This window comes from Dermochelys coriacea, chromosome 10 (assembly GCF_009764565.3).
Source record: "Dermochelys coriacea isolate rDerCor1 chromosome 10, rDerCor1.pri.v4, whole genome shotgun sequence".
In the NCBI taxonomy this organism is placed as follows: domain Eukaryota; kingdom Metazoa; phylum Chordata; order Testudines; family Dermochelyidae; genus Dermochelys; species Dermochelys coriacea.
Window position 1 is genome coordinate 7,857,960 of NC_050077.1, and position 20,246 is coordinate 7,878,205.

The 20,246-nt window shown below is 44.8% G+C and overlaps 1 protein-coding gene across 7 annotated transcripts in view; it reads left to right on the forward strand.

The window, feature by feature from the left end:
- The window catches only part of PEMT (phosphatidylethanolamine N-methyltransferase), a 94,365-nt gene that overhangs the window by 56,313 nt on the left and 17,806 nt on the right, over positions 1 to 20,246 (forward strand). For all 7 annotated transcript variants that reach the window (XM_038419822.2, XM_043493448.1, XM_038419825.2 and 4 more), the window contains 2 exons: positions 6,388 to 6,533; positions 17,426 to 17,537. In XM_038419822.2, the coding sequence (XP_038275750.1) occupies positions 6,388 to 6,533; positions 17,426 to 17,537 (258 nt within the window). The remainder of the gene's footprint in view (positions 1 to 6,387; positions 6,534 to 17,425; positions 17,538 to 20,246) is intronic.

Sequence of the window (20,246 nt, forward strand, 5' to 3'; positions counted from 1 at the left end):
ATTCAAATTAAGGGCAGTTGGCTGGTGCCTTACTCACACAACAAGAATACCATCCAGTGCGATAAAGATGGTCTTGCAGCTGCCAATGTCATGTTATAAATGCAAAAATGATTAGAGTTGTTGAAGACTGTGTGTTGATTGTCATGGCACAAGTTAATAAATGCTTAAAAGGTTTATTTACCAATTCTGAAAAGTCCTGAAGTCATCATGTACAGTGCAAATACAGATTCTGTGCAGGAAGATATAAAACTTTACTACAGGGGAAGACAGTCCATTATCTCAGTGCAAACATGTCCCTCTTAGCTGTAAGCTAAACACCAGGGGACCAAGCAGACATGCTGATTAGAGGAACTGATGTTTGCATGAGTATCCAGGCATGAAAAGAATGGTTGAGATCATTTGGAGATAACTGTAAGGGAGGGGCAGACTTTGCCAAAACAAACCACATCACATGCTGGCTGTGGCTGGAAAGGCCTGAGATCTGATTCTCAGTTACCTCATCCTTGCGCTTTAAGCCACCTTTGTGCTCCTTGTACTCTGGGGCCATGCAGGGTCCCCAGTGTAAGTTAGAGCAGACTTGTGGTTGCTGTAACATAAGGTTTAGGAAGCAGAGAATAGCCTTAGTGCAGTGTGCTCTAGCCATGCTTCTGCTATGCTCCCAATGCACCTTTTATGCTGGGGACTGGGAGTAAGACATGCAGAGCCTTGACACTAGCTCTGTGCTGGCCAGAGAGGCCCCCTGCACAGAGAGTATCCTTGTGGGGGTCTTTCCTGCCCACTTTGAGACCTCTTTGCCTGCCAGAGCAGTGTAGACAGGCCCTAGTGCAGCGAAGGGGAAGGCCCTTAGAGCTGTGCAAAAACATTAGTGACCTAATCTGCAAACATCTGCATGACTGAAGAGTCCTAAAGCATCCCTAGAGGGTTGCTTTAATAGGCTGTATATTGCTTTGCTTAAGCAAACGTGATTTTATTTTGAGGCGAGCAGCATCTGAGCGTAGGCCAGCAAAACGACAAGAGGTTGATCTTTGCTATGGGCAGTATCCCTTTCTTGTAGTCATCCTCCTGGTTTCACTCTGAGGTTTGTGCAGATCATTTAAAAAAAAAAAATGGCCACACCTGCCTACCTTAGCCTGCTTTGACCCAGCTGCCCCTGAAGCCATGATCAGCCTGCTCAGCCATATCCTGGTGCTGTTGAAGTCAGTGGCAGTTTTTGCATTGCCTTTGGTAGGAGCAGTTCTTGGATCTATGCACACAAATATTCCACCAGGGTTGTAAGTGGAAAGAGGTGCTAGATATAATGTTTTCTGTCGGGCCTATTTCTTTTATATGCCATGGGCAAAATATTTGATCTGGCAGATGACAAACCTGGTTGAGATGTTCTGTTTGATGTAACTTGCTGACGTTCTCCTGCTAATACTGCTCCTTCCACCTGGGTGTGAGTAAACAGCTTGTCAGATAATTGCAACCATTGCAGAGAGTTTTGGAGTGACCTTGAGCTGGGCGGAACAACAGGAAGTAGATGAAAGCAGCAGAAGACGGAAGAGATGATAAGATGCAATATGTGACTGTACAAGTGTTCGCCTGTAATGTTAGAAGATGCCCACATGACCACTTTGTGTGTTCCATCTGCAGCAATATACCTGATCCTTTTGCATAGGAGAGTAGATCTGAATGCTAATTCAGGGCTGTTTAAATCACAGCATGATAGTAAATGGGCACCTTGCCTCCCTCTTTCCCCCAATACAAATGTATATTTAGGGGGCCACATACCCTCAGACTTCCCATATAGCAGTATGTCTACACTACGAAATTAAGTCTACTTTATAGAAGTCGATTTTTAGAAACTGATTTTATACAGTCGATTGTGTATGTCCACACTAATCGCATTAAGTCGGCAGAGTGCATCCTCACTACCATGGCTAGTATCAACTTACAGAGCAGTGCACTGTGGGTAGCTATCCCACAGTTCCTGCAGTCTCCGCTGCCCATTGGAATTCTGGGTTAATACCAATACCTGATGGGGCAAAAACATTGTCGCGGGTTGTTTTGGGTACATGTCGTCAGGCCCCCCTCCCTTCCTCCATGAAAGCAACGGCAGACAATTGTTTCATGCCTTTTTTCCTGGGTTATCTGTGCAGACGCCATATCATGGCAAGCATGGAGCCCACTCAGCTCACCGTACATCTCCTGGGTGCTACTGGCAGATGCGGTACTGCACTGCTACACAGCAGCAGCTCCCTGCCTTCGTGGCAGACAGTGCAGTAGGATTGATAGCCATTGTACGTCTCCTGGGTGCTCCTGGCAGACCTTGGTGAGGTCAATCAGGGGCACTTGGACAGACATGGTTATTCTCCTCTTAGAGCACCAAATGGGAGCCAGAGACTCCAGGTCGTTCTCTTCTTTAAGTTTTGTCTCATGGAGATTCAGTCCTGCCTGGAATATGCAAGCTGGAGGCTTCTGCTTCAGGCTGCTCTCCCAGCCGGCAGCACCACGCAGTCGCATCTACCCCAGCCTACCCCTTGCTCCCATGGCTCATGAAGCCTGGACCAGTAGTAAGGAGCAGTTCAACTATAGGCTGAGCAAGTGCAGAATGGAGGCAGAATGTGCCTTTGGACATTTAAAAGCTCACTGGCGCTGTTTGCTGACTAGGTCAGACCTCAGCACAGCCAACATTCCCATTGTTATTGCTGCTTGCTGTGTGCTCCATAAATATCTGTGAGAGTAAGGGGGAGACGTTTATGGCGGGGTTGGAGGTTGAGGCAAATCGCCTGGTGTCTGATTTTGAGCAGCCAGACACCAGGGCGATTAGAAGAGCACAGCAAGGCGTGCTGCGCATCCGAGAGGCTTTGAAAACCAGTTTCATGACTGGCCAGGCTTCAGTGTGACAGTTGTGTGTGTTTCTCCTTGATGCAAACCTGCCCCCTTTGTTGATTTTAATTCCCTGTAAGCCAACCACCCTCCCCCCTTTGAAATAAAGTAACTATTGTTTTGAAACCATGCATTCTTTCTTTTTAAAAAAAAAAAAAAATGAGATAACTGACAAGGTAGCCCGGGTTGGGTGGGGGAGGAGGGAAGGACAAGGCCACATTGCTTAATGTGGCCACACTAAGAATCAAACTGTCTGAATGACAGCCTTCTGTTGCTTGGGCCATCCTCTGTAGTGGAGTGGCTGGGTGCCGGGAGCCTCCTCCCCCCGCGTTCTTGAGTCTGGGTGAGGAGGCTATGGAACACGGGGAGGAGGGTAAGCAGTTACGCAGTGGGAGTCTGTGCTCTTGTTGGCTTTTCTGCAGCTCCAACAAATGCTTCATCATGTCCATTTGCTCCCCATTAGCCTCAGCATCGCCTCTTGCCTCTGCTCTTCGCGCTCACTTAATTCTTTCCTGGCCTCTGCCACTGAATGCCTCCATGCATTAAGCTGTGCCCTATCAGTGCGGGAGGACTGCATGAGCTCGGAAAACATGTCATTGCAAGTGCGTTTTTTTCGCCTTCTAATCTGCGATAACCTCAGGGACGGAGATGATAGGGGGAGCGTAGAAAAATTCTATACTCTACGATTCAGGGGGGACTGCATGGTCACCTGTGCTGCTGAGTTCGCCACACTGACCAAACAGGAAATGAAATTCAGATGTTCCCAGGGCTTTTCCTGTGTACCAGGCTAGTGCATCGGAGTTCAAAGTGCTGTCCAGAGCAGTCACAATGGAGCACTCTGGGATAGCTCCTGGAGGCCAATACCGTCGATTTGCATCCGCCCTACCCCAAATTCGACCCAGCAAGGTTGATTTTAGCGCTACTCCCCTCGTCGGGGAGGAGTACAGAAGTTGATTTTAAGAGCCCTTTAGGTTGACGGAACGGGGTTGGTTGTGTGGACGCAGTCATTTTTAAATCGACCTAACACAGCTAAATTCGACCTAACCCCCTAGTGTAGAGCAAGCCTGAGTTGGTTCTGAGCTCAGTTCCTCACTTCTGAACCAGCCACTTCCCAGCAGGGCTGGGAAGTCAGTGTGATCAGTCCCTGTAGGAAGAGTACCTCCGTCTGACTGGCACAAGGAGCACCGTTAGCAGGAGCCTGACGGAGCCATGCCTAGGAGCCTGTCTAGATGAGAATGTTGCATTGGATTAACTTCAGGTGTGGTGTTGAACTGATGCAAAACGCTGGGTGGATACTATTGTTTCAGTTTAAACCAGTCTTCTTTCAGTTTGCTTAAACTAGTAATTATGAATCAGTTTAAACTAAACCAAAATAAGCCTGTTTTAAGCCAAAATGACAGTGTCCACGCAGCCTTTTGCACAGACTAATTTAAATCAGTTTAAAAAATGATTGGTGTAACATCTGTATGTAGACATGGCCTTGTGCCTCTTTACCAAATGGAGGGAAAAGGGGGAAAGAGGGACCAAAATAGCTTGAGAAGGGTCAGAGGGTCAGGACACACTTTCTGAGGCTGGCCTACTTACCTTTCATGCACATTTGCAATTTAAGAGAAACCCTGTATTGTGCAGACTAGATTATGGCATGTACAGCCCCAGGTGCTTTTAGGACACCACATGGGCTGAACAGACTCTCACCATGGATATTCAGTCTGTAGACAGCTGAAGTGGGCTGAATGCATCTGTGCACACCCAAGAGTGGTAACTATTGACCTTTCAAAATGATGTGGTGAATGCTTTACCTCCTAGTTGTGGGATTGCTCTCATGACCCCTGTGCAGGCTGGTTTATTTGTGTCAAGAAAGGGGTATGTTTAGGAGTGTTAAGAGAGTGGGGAATGTATGTAGATATGTAACTGATAGGAGATGTTGTTCCAAGCCTTTAACACAGAGAATCCCCCAAGGCCTTCGGTAGTGTCAGCTACCAGTTTGAATAGCAGAATGTTACAGTTAGATATTGTGAGCTTGCTGCCTCATGAAGACTTTACCTTTGTTCTTTTTTTGTTGGTGGTTTTCCTTCGTCTGAAGTAAAAAATAAATATATAAAGACAAAAGAATGCACAGTTTGCTCTTTGTGCAAAGGAAAACAACAGCCATAGTTAATTTAAATGGTACTGCCAAACTCAAGAGTTCAAAAACCATCATTTTGGTCCCCAAAAGTCATATGATCAGTTTAAAAATCATGAGACTTAAAAAATTCCCAATAAATGTTGGGTTCTTTTTATTTGCCTTCTGGTTTTTCAAATATTCACATTTTCAAGCATGAAGACTAGAACCTTTCAACTTTCATTTGAATAAAAAAAATGAGTCTCGTGTACTCACGTGATTCCAGGAGCTGAGGCTTTAAGAAACACACCACTGTCAGAAGATTCACAATAAAATCATGGGAGTTGGCAACTCTGTTTAAGAGCCATGTCAGAATGACTGGGAAGAATAAAGTTGTACTCAGTCTGCTCACAGAAATCGGGGCCATAACAAAATGTAGCTAAGATATGTTAGTGAAGGGAGTTACACAGAAAAGGTACAGTGTTACATGCACAGCTCATGGGGACCGCTTTGTAAAAATCATTACTTGGGACTCTACAGCAGCCAGGGTGACCACTTAAGAAAACTCAAATTTTGTGTCTTATGTGGCAACAATTTTCATAGAAATAATGTGCATAAACTTGCAAGTCCTCTTATCTTTTCTCCATTTCTTAATAGTAGCACTATCTCAGGTTGAAATGTAAATTTATTCTATCAGTACCACTTGGGAGACTGGTCCTGCCAACCCCCACTCCTGGGCATAGTTTTTAAATCAATAGGGCCATAAGTATTTTACTCAGTAATAAGTCAATAGAGGACTGGACCCTAAATGTCAAAGTCAACACGTAATTGTAAACCTGGGCTTGCTTGAAGTTATTGTAGACTACATGTATCAAGTATATTCTGGGAAGAATTTCCCCACTGTCTTTTCACCAGTCCAGACCTCCCTCCCTCTTGAATTTCTAATCCCACGTTCCAGCTGCCAACCATTCCTGAGTATATGTCTAACTCTGCAAAATGTTTTGTTGAGGACATAGAGGGGAGGATGGACAAGATAACCCTGCAGGTCTTTCACAGCTCTTAATTCTTATGTAAGTCCTGCCTTCACGTCGGGCTTTACAGCTCAAAGCAATAAATATTACTTTTCCCCAGAAGCTCACAGGTGTGGGACAAAATACATTTAAGCACACTACTATTTTTAGCCCTGTATTGGGTTCCAAGTAAAAATTACTGCTCATAAAACTCTGGCATTTGGCTTTTCTCGGGAAGTAATCAGCACGTCCGATGAGCTGCATTCAGAACTTAGCTCCAGATGCGAAAAAAAGAGTCTTTCTACCAAATTTCTTTTCCATGTTCTGTTTCCTACAGATGCCAGGAAAGCTGTTAAAGAGATGCTGCAACTCAAGGTCTCCCTTTTATTTTTTTTTTCCCCCCTACAGCTTCACAGAAGCCATGAGGAGCCAGCCGAAGCTGGAAGGTCTGGATTGCCTTTCTGTATACTACGCAGGCTTGGCTGTTCTGGGAATAGGGTTCTTGTTTGTCATCTCCAGTTTTTTAGCACTGGGATTCATCGGGACATTTTTGGGTAAGGCTGCCATTGGGCACTCCTGGTGCAGTTTTCACAAACCGTGTCTACACTATGAACTAGGGGTGTTGTTCCCAGCGTGCTGACTCCAAAGTATCCTGAACCTTGTAGCTAGGTAGTTGGCAGGGCTAAGCCGGGCTCCCATTGCCTGTATGACTGCAGCTCCACTGCTGTTTATATTCGTGCTAGCTCTCATTGAGCTACTGCGGGTCTGGGAGTTGAAAACCCCACCCCTAAATCGTGGTGTAGATGTAGCCACAGAAAGTGGGGTCCTAGGGGCATCTAGCCTGTATTTTTCAAAGGTGATTAGATAGGAGGGATAGCTCAGTGGTTTGAGCATTGGCCTGCTAACCCCAGCGTTGTGAGTTCAGTCCTTGAGGGGGCCATTTAGGGATCTGGGGTAAAAATTGGGGATTGGTCCTGCTTTGAGCAGGGGGCTGGACTAGATGACCTCCTGAGGTCCCTTCCAACCCTGATTTTCTATGATCTGTTGGTGAGATACTTTGGATGGCTCGGTTGTTTGGTTTTTGGGTTTTTTTGGTTGTCCAGCTTGAGATGCCATGAAGGGACAGGTGATTCTGAAATTCAGGCTCCTTTCAGGTGCCTCAACTGAGAAGCAAGCCACACAAAACTACTTGCTACCTTGGCTATCTGACCCAGGGGGAGCAGACAGGAGACCAGTTTTTAAAATCTTGGGTAAAATTTTCAAATGTGCAGAAAGAAACTAAGTCCCATTGACTTCCAAGGAGACTTCGGTTCCTAAGTGCCTTGGGCACTTCTGAAAAAAAAAAGGACGTAGGTGCCTAAGTGACTTAGTGCAAAGGGGGAAGCCAGGACACAGAGAGATGTATTGACTTGCCTGAGGTCTTGCAAGTAGGACTAGAACCCAGGGCTCCAGAATGCACAGTATGGCCACTAGTCAGTGCTTCCTCATTCCTTAATAGATTGTACTCCATGTTTGTTGGTCACCCAGTACTCACTGGCTTCCCACCGGCATTGGTCTAACGGCCGCCTTGTGAATAGCTCCTCCATCACAATTTCCTCTTCCAGTTGGAGGGAACCTGATTGACTCCTGATATCTAGAGCATTGAAACCAGAGAGCCAGAGTCCTGGGGGCCTTATTTCCCCTCCTCCCTGTGTCCTGGCGCTGTGTAAATATGCAAAAAGAAAAGGAGGACTTGTGGCACCTTAGAGACTAACAAATTTATTAGAGCATAAGCTTTCGTGAGCTACAGCTCACTTCATCGGATGCATCCGATGAAGTGAGCTGTAGCTCACGAAAGCTTATGCTCTAATAAATTTGTTAGTCTCTAAGGTGCCACAAGTCCTCCTTTTCTTTTTGCGAATACAGACTTACACGGCTGCTACTCTGAAACCTGTGTAAATATGGTTATTTAGTCAGGAAATATGAGCCCATTAATAGTTTGCAGTGTTGTTGTATTGGTATTGGTCCCAGGATATTAGAGAGACATGGTGGGTGAGGTAATATCTTTTATTGGACCAACTTCTGTTGGTGAGAGAGCCAAACTTTTGAGTTTACACGGTGGTCTTCTTCAGGTCCCTAGATAAACAGGTCTCTGAAGAAGAGATATTATTACCTCACCCACCATGTCTTTCTAAAACCCATAGTACTCAGCCAGCAGGTGTCACTCTAGAATGAAAATGGGTTTAACACTCCCCACATTTAGCCAGGTCTCAAATTAGTTCCATCAAACCTGAGCCATGGCTGACTCGACGGATCCTCTGGACTTGAATTTCTACTGAAAAATAGACAAATAGGAGTCAGATTCAGCGGAAATGCAAAGCTGTTCTGCTCAGCTCTGGGAAGAGTACTCTCTCTGCATGGCTCCAATTTTCCCCTTAGACCATTTCTTCTGTGTGTAAAAGGGTAGGGAAGAAGGAAAATCTTGGATTTATTAACATTAATGGCTAGCCTAGATCAAATATTGCATATTCACCTCTACCCTCAGAAGCTCCCTCTGTCGTGAAATTGGATTATAGCGCAGATTCCATGGTTTAGAGGCTATCACGACTCAGCAGGGGAAAAAAATCCCACTCCCCTAATTGTGCAGAATAAGATTTCTATGCTTGGTGTAACACTCTCCTGACCTGGATGAGACCGTAAGCCCTTTGCCTAGCCATGACTATGGAGGGAACGTTGCTTGTGCTCGTGACCTCAGATGGACAAAGCTGAGAAATCCAAGGAGAAGAATTGACAGTCGTGCAAGGGAGAACTGGGTAGGGATGAGCAGTGCCACTGAAACAGAGCATCCCAGAAGAGAAATGGACTTGAGTCTGGTTTATGTAGGGCCCTGGACTCACCCTACTGTTCCTCAGACGTTCTTGTCAACTGCTGGAAATGGCCCACCTTGATTTTTCACTACAAAAGTCCCCCTCCCCCCCCGCTCTCCTGCTGGTAATAGCTCACCTTACCTGATCACTTTCGTTACAGTGTGTATGGTAACACATATTGTTTCATGTTCTCTGTGTATATAAATTTCCCCACTGTATTTTCCACTGAATGCATCTGATGAAGTGAGCTGTAGCTTACGAAAGCTTATGCTCAGATAAATTTGTTAGTCTCTAAGGTGCCACAAGTACTCCTTTTCTCTCTGTAGTAGAATTACTGATATGTGCCACCAACTTGAACTTTACTGCAGACAGCTATTGCAAGTGCAGTGCTGGAGCCCTGCTATTCTCTTTTGAGACTCAAAGACTTTAGGGACCATCATGATCATCTAGTCTGCACATCGCAGACCACAGAACCTATCCACCCACTCCTGTTATAGACCCCTAGCCTCTGGCTGAGTTGCTGAAGTCCTCAAATCATGATTTAAGGACTTCAAGTTCCAGAGAATCCACCATTTACACTTGTTTAAACCCACCAGTGACCTTTGCCCCCTTACTGCAGAGGAAGGCGAAAACCCCCCAGAGTCTCTGCCAATCTGACCCACGGGAAAATCCTTCCTGTCTCAAAATGTGGCACTCCAGGATAGCAAGGAAATATTTTTCCTCTCAGTTATGGAGCTGTCTTTTGAGTGTGCATTTTTACTTGTTCCTTGAAACTCTGGGCACCTTTAAATTTGAGAGAGAGAAGCAGGGTAAATTCTCTAACACTGGTGGGATCTACATTTTGCTTTGGGGAAGGAAGGCTGTGTTTGATCAGCAGGAATGAGGTCATTGCATTACATCCGAGGGAGAGGGAAGCGTTGGTATAACCTGAAACGCCCAACTGCCTCAAAAACATATGGGAATAGGATTCAACCCTTCAGCAAAATCAAGGTCTCTTTTGTTACAATGATGGGGGCCATATAAGTATCTGGCTAGGCAGATAGCTTCTGAACTGGCCTCTTTAAATAATACGTTTAAATTGCTTAGAAATGGCTAAACTGTGGGAGCCTATGAATGACAATGAGTCACTCTTCCTAAACAAGTTTTTCTGTGCCACCCAATTTTCCACCCAGCAGTGTTGGTTCAAGGCTCCATTTTGCGGCTGTTGAGCTTGTTCATTTCGGTTCATGCAGCTTCATTTTCTTTCTCGCCCACAAAATAATTCTTCTCAGCGGTCACTGGGACCAGCTCACCAGCATTTCCTTTCCTCATTGTGCCTTCACAATTGGAGCAATTTGCAGAGCTATAAACACTTGCTGGAATTCTAGTTTAATGTTTGCTTCCATTGCGGCTTGCCCTATTTTCTGCCATGCATAGTGGTGGATAATTGTCTTAAATGAGGTAATGGGGTTTTTTGCATGCGGGAAGGAGTATATTTTTCAGTCCCTCTGTCTCCCATCTATGCATTATCCCTTCCAGCAAGGAAAGCATTGACCGTGGTTTCAAGTAAACCCAACTTGACCAAACGCTGTCAGTTGGGTTACATTGAAACTTATTAGTCTCTACAGAGAAGTAGTGGTGGTGGGGCTTTATAGCCAGCTAACACAGAGGTGGTTTCCAGAGGAGGCTGTAGAAAGCCTGACATATATACATTAAACTGCTCTTGAACCACAGAGATACAAAATAACCCCTACAGAGTGGATGGGCACCTTGAATTCTTTCCTACAAACATAGGAGCTGAAAGCCCCAACCAAGACTGCAGATCCCAACCTCCCACTTCCTGAGAAAGGGCTGTTCCCTATTTTGGAGGCTTCCTTGAGTCTCAAGTGGTGCCCAGGGCTTGTGCGGATGCTCAGCACAGGGGTAAATTTCACCCTCCGAGAAAGAGATGCTCCAGTGGACAGTCCACCAGAGGTTTCAGGGTTTGGAGAGAGCCAGTGTTCCCTAGTGGTTAGAGAACTGGACTGGGACTCGGGAGACCGACCTGGGTTCTAGTCCCAGCTTGGCCACTGGCCTGCCTGGGTAACCTTGGAGAAGTCATTTCTGTATCTTAGTTTCCCCACCTGTAACATGGGGGAATGTTGCCTACCTCCTTTATAATGTGCTTTGATCTCTACTGAAGAAAAGTGCTTTATAAGAGCTAAGGTTATTTATTGTTATGTAAAGCTTCTCCACTCCCCGTTGGCTAGAAATCTTACCAGATCTGTCCCTGAGATGACCAGGCAATACTGGCATTGTTCCAGCTGAAAATGCCACAAGAAGTTCAATATGAGATTGGGAAAAGTTTCAGTCAAGTTCTTCGTCAATCCAGATGGGTGCCCCCAAGCCTCGTAATCTATACCATCCTATTATTGTTCATTAAAGGGAGAAACCTGGAGTGAAACCTGAGATCTGAGCCCCATTGAACATTGGCATAGCCCTAGCAGAAGGCTTCCTGTGGACTTGGAGGCAATGCAACTGATTTCCAGTGTTGGGAGAGAGAATTTTATTAGAGGTTTTAGAAATGACGTTTACCTAGAACCTGGGAAAAAGAAAAGGGGTACTTGTGGCACCTTAGAGACTAACAAATTTATTTGAGCATAAGCTTTCATGAGCTACAGCTCACTTCATCGGTGAAGTGAGCTGTAGCTCACGAAAGCTTATGCTCAAATAAATTTGTTAGTCTCTAAGGTGCCTCAAGTACTCCTTTTCTTTTTGCGAATACAGACTAACACGGCTGCTACTCTGAAACCTAGAACCTGGGAAGTATCTGAGCTAGAGATCAGTCAAGCTGCACATTCAGCTCCCAAACACCCCACGGTCAGAGTCTAAATTTCTGGGGTTTAGATATAGCTCATTAGCAAGACACAGGGCCATTTACAAAATTGAGATCCATAAGAATGGCCATATTGGGTCAGATCAATGGTCCATCTAGCCCAGTAGCCTGTCTTCTGACAGTGGCCAATGCCGGGTTCCCCAGAGGGAATGAACAGAACAGGTAATCATCAAATAATCCATCCCCTATCACCCATTCCCAGCTTCTGACAAACAAGAGGCTAGGGACCACCCCTACCCATTCTGGCTAATAGCCATCGATGGACCTATCCTTCAGGAATTTATCTAGTTCTTTTTTTAACCCTATTATAATCTTGGCCTTCACAACATTCTCTGGCAAGCAGTTCCACAAGTTGACTGTGTTGTGTGAAAAAATACTTCCTTTTGTTTGTTTTAAACCTGCTGTCTGTTAATGTCATTTGGTTCATTAATTTCATTAGCCATCCAGGTTAATCTTTCCCATATATATTTTTTGGGGGGGAAGATGTTTGGATCAAAGATTTTAGCCCCTGAGCCCCCTTTTGTAAAGTGTAGCCGGCTTGAGGGAGGACAGTATTGTGTCAGGAAAGGCTATTTTGGAATGCAGAGATTGCTACATCGCTGATATTGACTAAAAGCTTCTCAGCTGAAATGGTCCATTCAGTGTTCTTGGGTTTGTTTTTCATTTCTGCACTGTGCAAATTCTGTCTTTGGTTTGTTACTTGTTTCAAGGGTCGGCAGACGCGCTCTCTCTTGCCATTATCAGCACTGCCATTGATTTAGCCTCCATACGCAGACTTCATCTCCATTGTGATTTGTCCCGGCCAAAGATAAAACATATCCATGCAGCAAAAGCATTTACCTTCTCTGGAAGCTCCCAGTAAAAGCAGCGTGGCATTGCCAGAAGCTTTCTTTGCCTTTGCCTTCCTCTGTATGAGGTATTTAGCTGTAGATCAGAGGCTTTTCTCCATAAAACTTCAAGCCTCTTAGTGCAGTAAGAATTAGTTTGAAAGCAGGGCAATGGAATTGATTCGCTCTGGCCCGGTTACAAATAACATGCTTTGCTTAGCAGAGTTGTGCAAGGGATGGATATATTTTGTTGCCTCCATTAATAGAAGCCCAAATGTACTTTAATAGTCAACAGTAAACAAATGTATTGCAGGAGCAAATAGATGTGAGTGCCAGTGTTGACTGAGAGAGAGATCCCTGATTCAAGGCACGTTCTCAGAGCTAGAATGTCTAGTTCCCCTTATTTGTATGCATGGGTATTTGCAGGCAATTTATTACTTATCTGTACTAAGATAGTGCCTAGATGTCCCATCTGTGATCACGGCTCCATTGTGCTAGGCGCTGTCTGTACACATAGTAAGACAGCCCTTGCTGTCTGATCAGACAAAAGACGGATATAATTTCACAGGCCCTAAAAGGAGGCAGGTTTAGAAAAGAGATGACTAAGGGGGGAATATGACAGAGGTCTAGACAATCGTGAATGGTGTGGAGATAGTGATTAGGTAAGTGTTATTTACCCCTTCACATAACACAAAAACCAAGGGTCACCTGATGAAATTAATAGGCAGCAGGTTTAAAATAAACAAAAGGAAGTACTTTACACCATGCACAGTTAACCTGTGGAACTCATTGCCAGGCGATGTTGTGAAGGCCAAAAGTATAACCAGGTTCAAAAAAGAATTAGATAAATTCCTGGAGAATAGGTCCATCAATAGCTATTAGCCAACGTAGTCAGGGACACAATCCCATGTTCTGGGTGTCCCTAAATCTCCAATGTGCAGATGCTGGGACTAGATGACAAGATGGATCACTTGATAATTGCCCTGTTCTGTTCATTCCCTCTGAAGTCTCTAGCACTAGCCACTGTGAGAGACAGGATATTGGGCTACATGGACCATTGGTCTGATCCAGTATGGCCATTCTTATGTTCTCATATTTTAAAAGCCACGCCTATGGTATTTTCTGCTGCAGTATGTCAGCATTCAGGCTGGCCGAAATGAATGCCAGTTTGTTTTTTCTAGGACTTGGCTTGCTTTTGAAGAAAGGTATTCAAGGTATTGTTCCTTTTGTTTTTTAACTGTGATGATTTAGGTCAGAGATCCCACTGAGTAGTGGGGATGGCCTGAGGAATGTTAATAACAGGCTCCACAAACTCATGGGGCTGCTGCATGTGTGTTTGTTTGGAACAGGGATTTGCAAATTATGCAGCATTTGCCTCCCTGGAGATCTATGCACTGCAGCCCCCACAAGGCATAACTCCACCGATAAGCCAATGCCAGCAAGATAGGTGCATTTTTTTGCCGTTGAGCCTTGGAGGAGCTACCATTGTACAATGAATGGAGATGTTGACAGACAAACACAAAGACAGGAGGGTAAAAAAAAGTATTTAGAACATGGATACACCCTGAAGAAGGTGCAGGAATTGGCTGTGATACTGAGTCCGTGGCATATATGTAGCAGGACATACGGTGTCAGTGGTATTTGTGGTGAAGCCTGGAGCATTTCAACACAGTCTATAGAAGTGACTCAGAAGAAGATTGCCAAGCAACTAAGAGAACAGTTCAAATGTATAACTTCTGTACCAGGCAATTATTACACTTAATCGCATATAGCCAAAGCCAGCAAGCCTGGTCTAATTGGACAGGAGCTGTATAATCTAGGAAGCAAATGTTTTGCACTGTGTGAGGCCAAGGAAAATGCAGGATGATGCATGTAATAACAATAATAATAATGATGATAATGGCTTGCCCTCCTATACTGCTTTTTATCTTCAGATCTCCAAGCACTTTACAAACGTACATTAAGCCCACTGCACTCTTGGGAGGTATGAAAGCACATATAAAGCACAGAGATTAAGTGGCTTGCCAAAGGTCTCAGAGCGAGTTGATGACAGCACTGGGAATACGACACAGGAGTCCTGACTCCCAGATCTAATCATGCTCTGGCCTGTTTTATTCTGATTAACAATGTTGCTTTTCTGCCCTGACCAGGATCAGAAGCTTAATTGTGCCTTAAGATGCTTATTTTGTTTTTGCAAATTAAGCCATGTAGGAGTGAAATCTCCTCCTATATCAGGGCCCTGAATGAGGAGAGATGTGTTGGAGGTAGAACCAATAAAGCATTTCAGATACCTGTTCTAAAATCTGACTGATTCCTACATTAAAGCTTCTGGGATATGTCCAAGGTCAATGTATGATCAGACAGGCTGCCATGTACTGTCCAGCCCTCTTAGGCCTTGTCTACATGGGGAAATTGACCAGAATAGCTATAGTGGAATAGCTTCCCACCTGGAGTCTTGGCAGTGTGCTAATCCAGAAAAAAGTAGTTTTTATTCTGAAATAGGGTCCACATGGGAAGCTATTCTGCAATAATTTTCCAGTCAATTTCCTGGGGGGAGACAAGCCCCTTACCCTGAAATCATTTTTCATTTGGTCCTTCATTCACTCCAAGCAGAGATCTTGCTATAACCCATATTGCAGTCTGCACTTGATGCAAGTTGAGACTTTGATTCTACTTCACTCTTGGTGGAGTATCTCTCTGTCCCACTTCTCTGGAGCCAAGTAACAATGGATTTCTTTCTAGGAGATTATGTTCTTCAGAGCTTCCATACGTACAACAAATATCCCCCACCCCCACCCCACACACACACTTTAAGGTCCCATGTGAGCGACAACCCTGCATTCCCTTCTGTATCCCAAAATAAAATTTAAAAGCAGTTCAAACTTTGCTTTGCATGCCATTTTCTTTCCAGTCTGTTTTCAAAGTGATATGAAGGAGTCACCATAAGATAGCGGTGTAAGATCGATGTATCAGCGCTCACCTGCTGCTGACTAGATCAGGAGGTGCTGCAGTTTGGGTTTGAGGCGCTTTCATGGAGTTACATCCAGCATGATTTGACCCAATGCATCCATTGTGCCATGGCATTGAAAAGCGTATGGTAGATGCTTGCAAGGAAAGCCCTAAGAATGCTTTATTACAGCTCTAATCAAGGACAAAATGGAATGTAGAGTGTTGAGTTTTCTTTGTGAACTTCATGAAGAGTAGTGGCTTATGAAAGTAAGAGCCTGCTATGCCCTAAGTAGAGACAGGTATATTGTAGGCTTCCCTGCACTCATGCATAGTCAATACACATCATGTATTCTAGTGAAGAGTGGCAATATAAAACCCTAAGATGGAACCTGAGCCACAGAATTCTCTCTTGTCCTGCCCCCCACCATGATTGTCACCAATGTACCTAAAAACTGACCTACAGTTCCAGTACTGTTCCAGTTCAGGTGATCCTCATGAGCAAATGCAGTCACATTGTGTGATGACATTGTGGGGTGGCTAAATATCCAGACAGGACTTATCTGAGACCATTGTAACCAAGTCTTCAGAGGAGAAAAGTTAGTTCGTTAATGTTCTGGCATATAAACGGCAGGAAATAAAATACATCGCTAAGGGTTGTTAATGCACTTTTATAATGATTAATTTCTAGATGTTATGAAGATGTGACGTTTAGTGATATAAAAACCACAGAAATTGCCATATCAGAAGAGTTCAGTGGTTCATCTGGACTTGTTCTTTCTGTCTATCTATCCATTACATTTCTAAGGTATTTTACCATCATGCTGTCTAACCACTGATCATGTCTCTGGCAGTGACTAATACCACATCTTTCATAGGAACTGACAATTCTCGTAAAATATGCAATTCTGCGCTGTTGTGTCAAGGGGATCAAGTTCTTCCTGACCTGCAGCTGGTGATCCCCTGAAGCCTAAATATTAGTTGCTCTTGTGGTTTTCTTCCCACATAGTATCACTTCAGATGCTATTCTTAAACCTATAAATGTTGGGAATATATATATAAAATATAAAAAACAACCTAGAGGGCTTGGACATAACAGCAATACTGGGTCAGACCAAAGGTCCATCTAGCCCAGTATCCCTTCTTCCAACAGTGGCCAATGCCAGGTGCCCCAGAGGGAGTGACCAGAACAAGGAATCATCAAGTGATCCATCCCCTGTCGCCCATTCCCAGCTTCTGTAAACAGAGGCTAGGGACACCATTCCTGCCCATCCTGGCTAATAGTCATCGATGGACCTATCCTCCAGGAACTTATCTAGTTCTTTTTTTAACCCTGTTATAATCTTGGCCTTCACAACATCCTCTGGCAAGGAGTTCCCACAAGTCGACACTGTGTTGTGTGAAAAAATACTTCCTTTTGTTTGTTTTAAACCTGCTGCCTATTAATTTAATTTGGTGACCCCCTAGTTCGTGTGTTCTGAGGAGGAATAAATAACACTTCTTCCTCATTTACTTTCTCCACACCAGTCATGATTTTGTCTCCCCTTAGTCTCCTCTTTTCCAAGCTGAAAAGTCCCAGTCTCACTAATCTCTCCTCATATGGCAGCTGTTCCATCCCTCTAATTATTTTTGTTGCCCTTTTCTGACCCTTTTCCAATTCCAACCCTCTTTGGCCTGACGAGGGCAGAAAAGGGATTGCAGAGGAAACCCCAGTGCCTCTTTCCCCTACCAAAAAAATACCAGCTCAGTACTTTGTGATGTTAGAGTGGAGATGAAAAACTGAGCAGCGAGCGTGCTGGGTAAGGGCTGTACAAAATGCAGAGAAGGCAGCAGAGTGGAGAGGAGAGATCCCAAGTAGCTTAGACCAGTGAGGTATGTAATGACCCAGCTGTCCTTGAGCCCCTGCTGCGTCCCAGTGACCCTCCAGGGTGCTTGATCAATATTTAACACTAAACTCTTTTTATTGTTCACAGGCGATTACTTTGGCATCCTGAAGGAGGAGAAAGTGACAAGCTTCCCATTTAATGTAATGGACAATCCCATGTACTGGGGAAGCACTGCCTGCTACCTCGGCTGGTCCATCATGTGAGTACAGCTCCGGGCAGTCGTGGGCCACAGCCTCTTCGCCCTGTTCTTTCATTGTTCTCTAGAGTCAGTGGCAGTGTTCACTGGGTCTAATTTAGGGCTGAGCTCGTGACGTGCTGGCCAGGTTAGCTGGGGAGGGCATTTGCTGCTTTGCGGGAGCTGGCTCATAAGTGCCACTTGGTTATTACACTCTCCTTGGTGTGTAAGTGAAATCCTGCCTTGTCCTGTTGCTGATACTCGGGGAGGAGTAGGGAAGGATGTGAGGAGTCTTTCACTCATGTAAGAAGCAGAGAAGGATCTCTCCAGAGAGGGCTAGGAGGTCCACTGAGACAATGCCCCACACGCCACATCCTTGGAATTCCGAGCTGTTGAGCATGTATGATGCAGGAGGCAGCAAACATAAGCTAGGCCTGCATTGTGCTCCTCAGAAAAACCATGAGAAGTGTGAGGAGGCCTGCCTGGAGCCATCCTGCCTTGCAATACTGGATGGCTTTTGTGCCAGCTGCAGTCTTGTGGGGCTGGAACTGACGGTAGTATTCCTATCAGGAGCACAATGGACTATCTCTGGAGACAGAGGAGAACTCCTTCAGGGTGGGATTGTCCCAGGACCCTGCAGGCGACTCTGGCATCATGGCCAGCCACTAGGGGGAAACATGAGCGCCCATGCTGGGCGGGTGTATTACACGTGAAAGTGGTGGAACTATTTACTGAGTCGTTTCTGCGGAGTGACGATGTGGAGGTGGCGTATTAAAGTTACTCAAAACATCCTGGAGAGGTGGCAAAGGTAAAAGCTTGCGACGGGGAAGTTCTCTAAATGTTCTGAACTGTGGGGACAATCTGGTAGTGTAGAGAAAGTGCCATGCATTCTGGCTTTTAATTTGCAGAGTATTATCCCACAATCACATAAATCACTCGTCACCCGCCGATATGTTTAGCACTAATTTGAACAAAATAAATACTCTCCACGTTCTAGAAAGACAATACTGATCTTGGCATCTGATTTTCTGCTGCGTGGAGTGCTTGGCCAACTCTGCAGAATGGAAAATCAGGGCTAAATGTATTCCTGGTGTAACTCTACAGAAACTAAGAAATTGATACTGAGAATCAGTATGGTCCAATAATTACCTTTAAAAAGGAAAAAAGACTGGAGGACTATGGGAACCTTGCAAGAACACTCCTTGGATTGCATAACAAAGTTTAATAGACTGATTGGGAGAAAAATGAATAGTATGTGGTCTGGCAACTAATGAACAATATGCGCTGTGCTTTATTCTAAGTTTGAAGTGTTTTTTGTGTAATATTGTGTTTAATTTTAGTCGCCCTGTAGCAAACAACAACAACCACAAGTTACATTGGGAACTCAGATCCATACAACATCACAAGCTATTTATTATTTGTTACTGTACCTGCCACGCAGGAGTACGACAAAACAGAAACTAATTTGGTGATTTTATGACTATATAAAGCCCTGTTTCTTCATTTTCTGCCTTTAATGAATATTGTACTGGTGTAACTCAGATACAAGTCTTCTCTCCTGGGTGCTTCCCTACTGTACGTTTTGCACCTGGACTGCCCCCTGAGATCGGGGAGAGCTCTGCCCAGAAGGGGCTAATCCAACTCCTGTTGAAATTGATGGGACGTGGTTTGGGTCTCAAAAGAGTGAAGGCTGTGTCCTGGAGATGGTGTCAGAGAGAGCGCTCTCCACAGGTGATGCAGTGAGGATGTTGTTGGTGAGAGCTCCGTGTATGGGATCAGTGCACACAATGCAATGGAAATTACGTTGGCAGGAGCTTGCAAGGGGGACCAGGTGCAGAAGATGCAACAGAGCCAGCGCTGGTAGGAGCTCCAACAGCAAGACGCAACCCAGATGCCGCTGGTGGGAGCAGCCCATGCAAAGGATGCAGGGGAGAGCCACGTGACAGAGTCCAGAGGAGAGCTCAGCTGTAAATGGCTGTAAAGAGGCTTTTTAAAATCAACAAAACATTTCCGGGTCTCTTAGGAAATGAATCAGACTTTGCAGAGCTAGTACAGCCCCGGCTCCATCTCGAGGGTCGTCCTGTCAGAAGCAGAGAGCAGTCTCTGATTTTTTTTGTATGTTGCCGAACTTGATTCTTAGCAACATAGGCCTCGATTCTCCAGTTACGCACATGCTTTACTTACGCAGTGAGAGCAGTCCCATTGCTAAGTGGTCGCAGTAGTTTGCTTGAGGGCTATCTGAAAAGGCTGTCCCTATAAATGATTTACTAGGGGAGGAAGAAATTTTAAAAAAGTGCTTTTAGTGCATACAAGGCCTTCGAAATCTGAGTGTTATAGAGGTGTAGGGAGACACACCACCTTTCCAAAAATATTTTGTAGTGGTTAATTATCCTATTGTCTGTTCTTTAAAAAGTGGCCCACTGGATCCTGAAGACTAAGGGCTTGATCATACATGCAGTGTGTGTCACATAAAACAGACTGTATTTATGAGTGCCTGAGTTGTAGATGATTTTTCGAGGTGTGTCGTGGATGATTGTCAGCATATCTTCCAGCGAGTTCAAGCCCTTAATTCTGAGAAAGCAACAGTATCCCGTCATATGACGCATCCCCTTCTCCCCCGCAAACTCACGCAAGCCTTCTTTCTTGGTTACAATTTCTGCTCTTTTAATTAGCTGTTAAATGGGAACTATGATGAGCTGCTGATGCTTTTTAATGACTCCATAAAATAAAGCT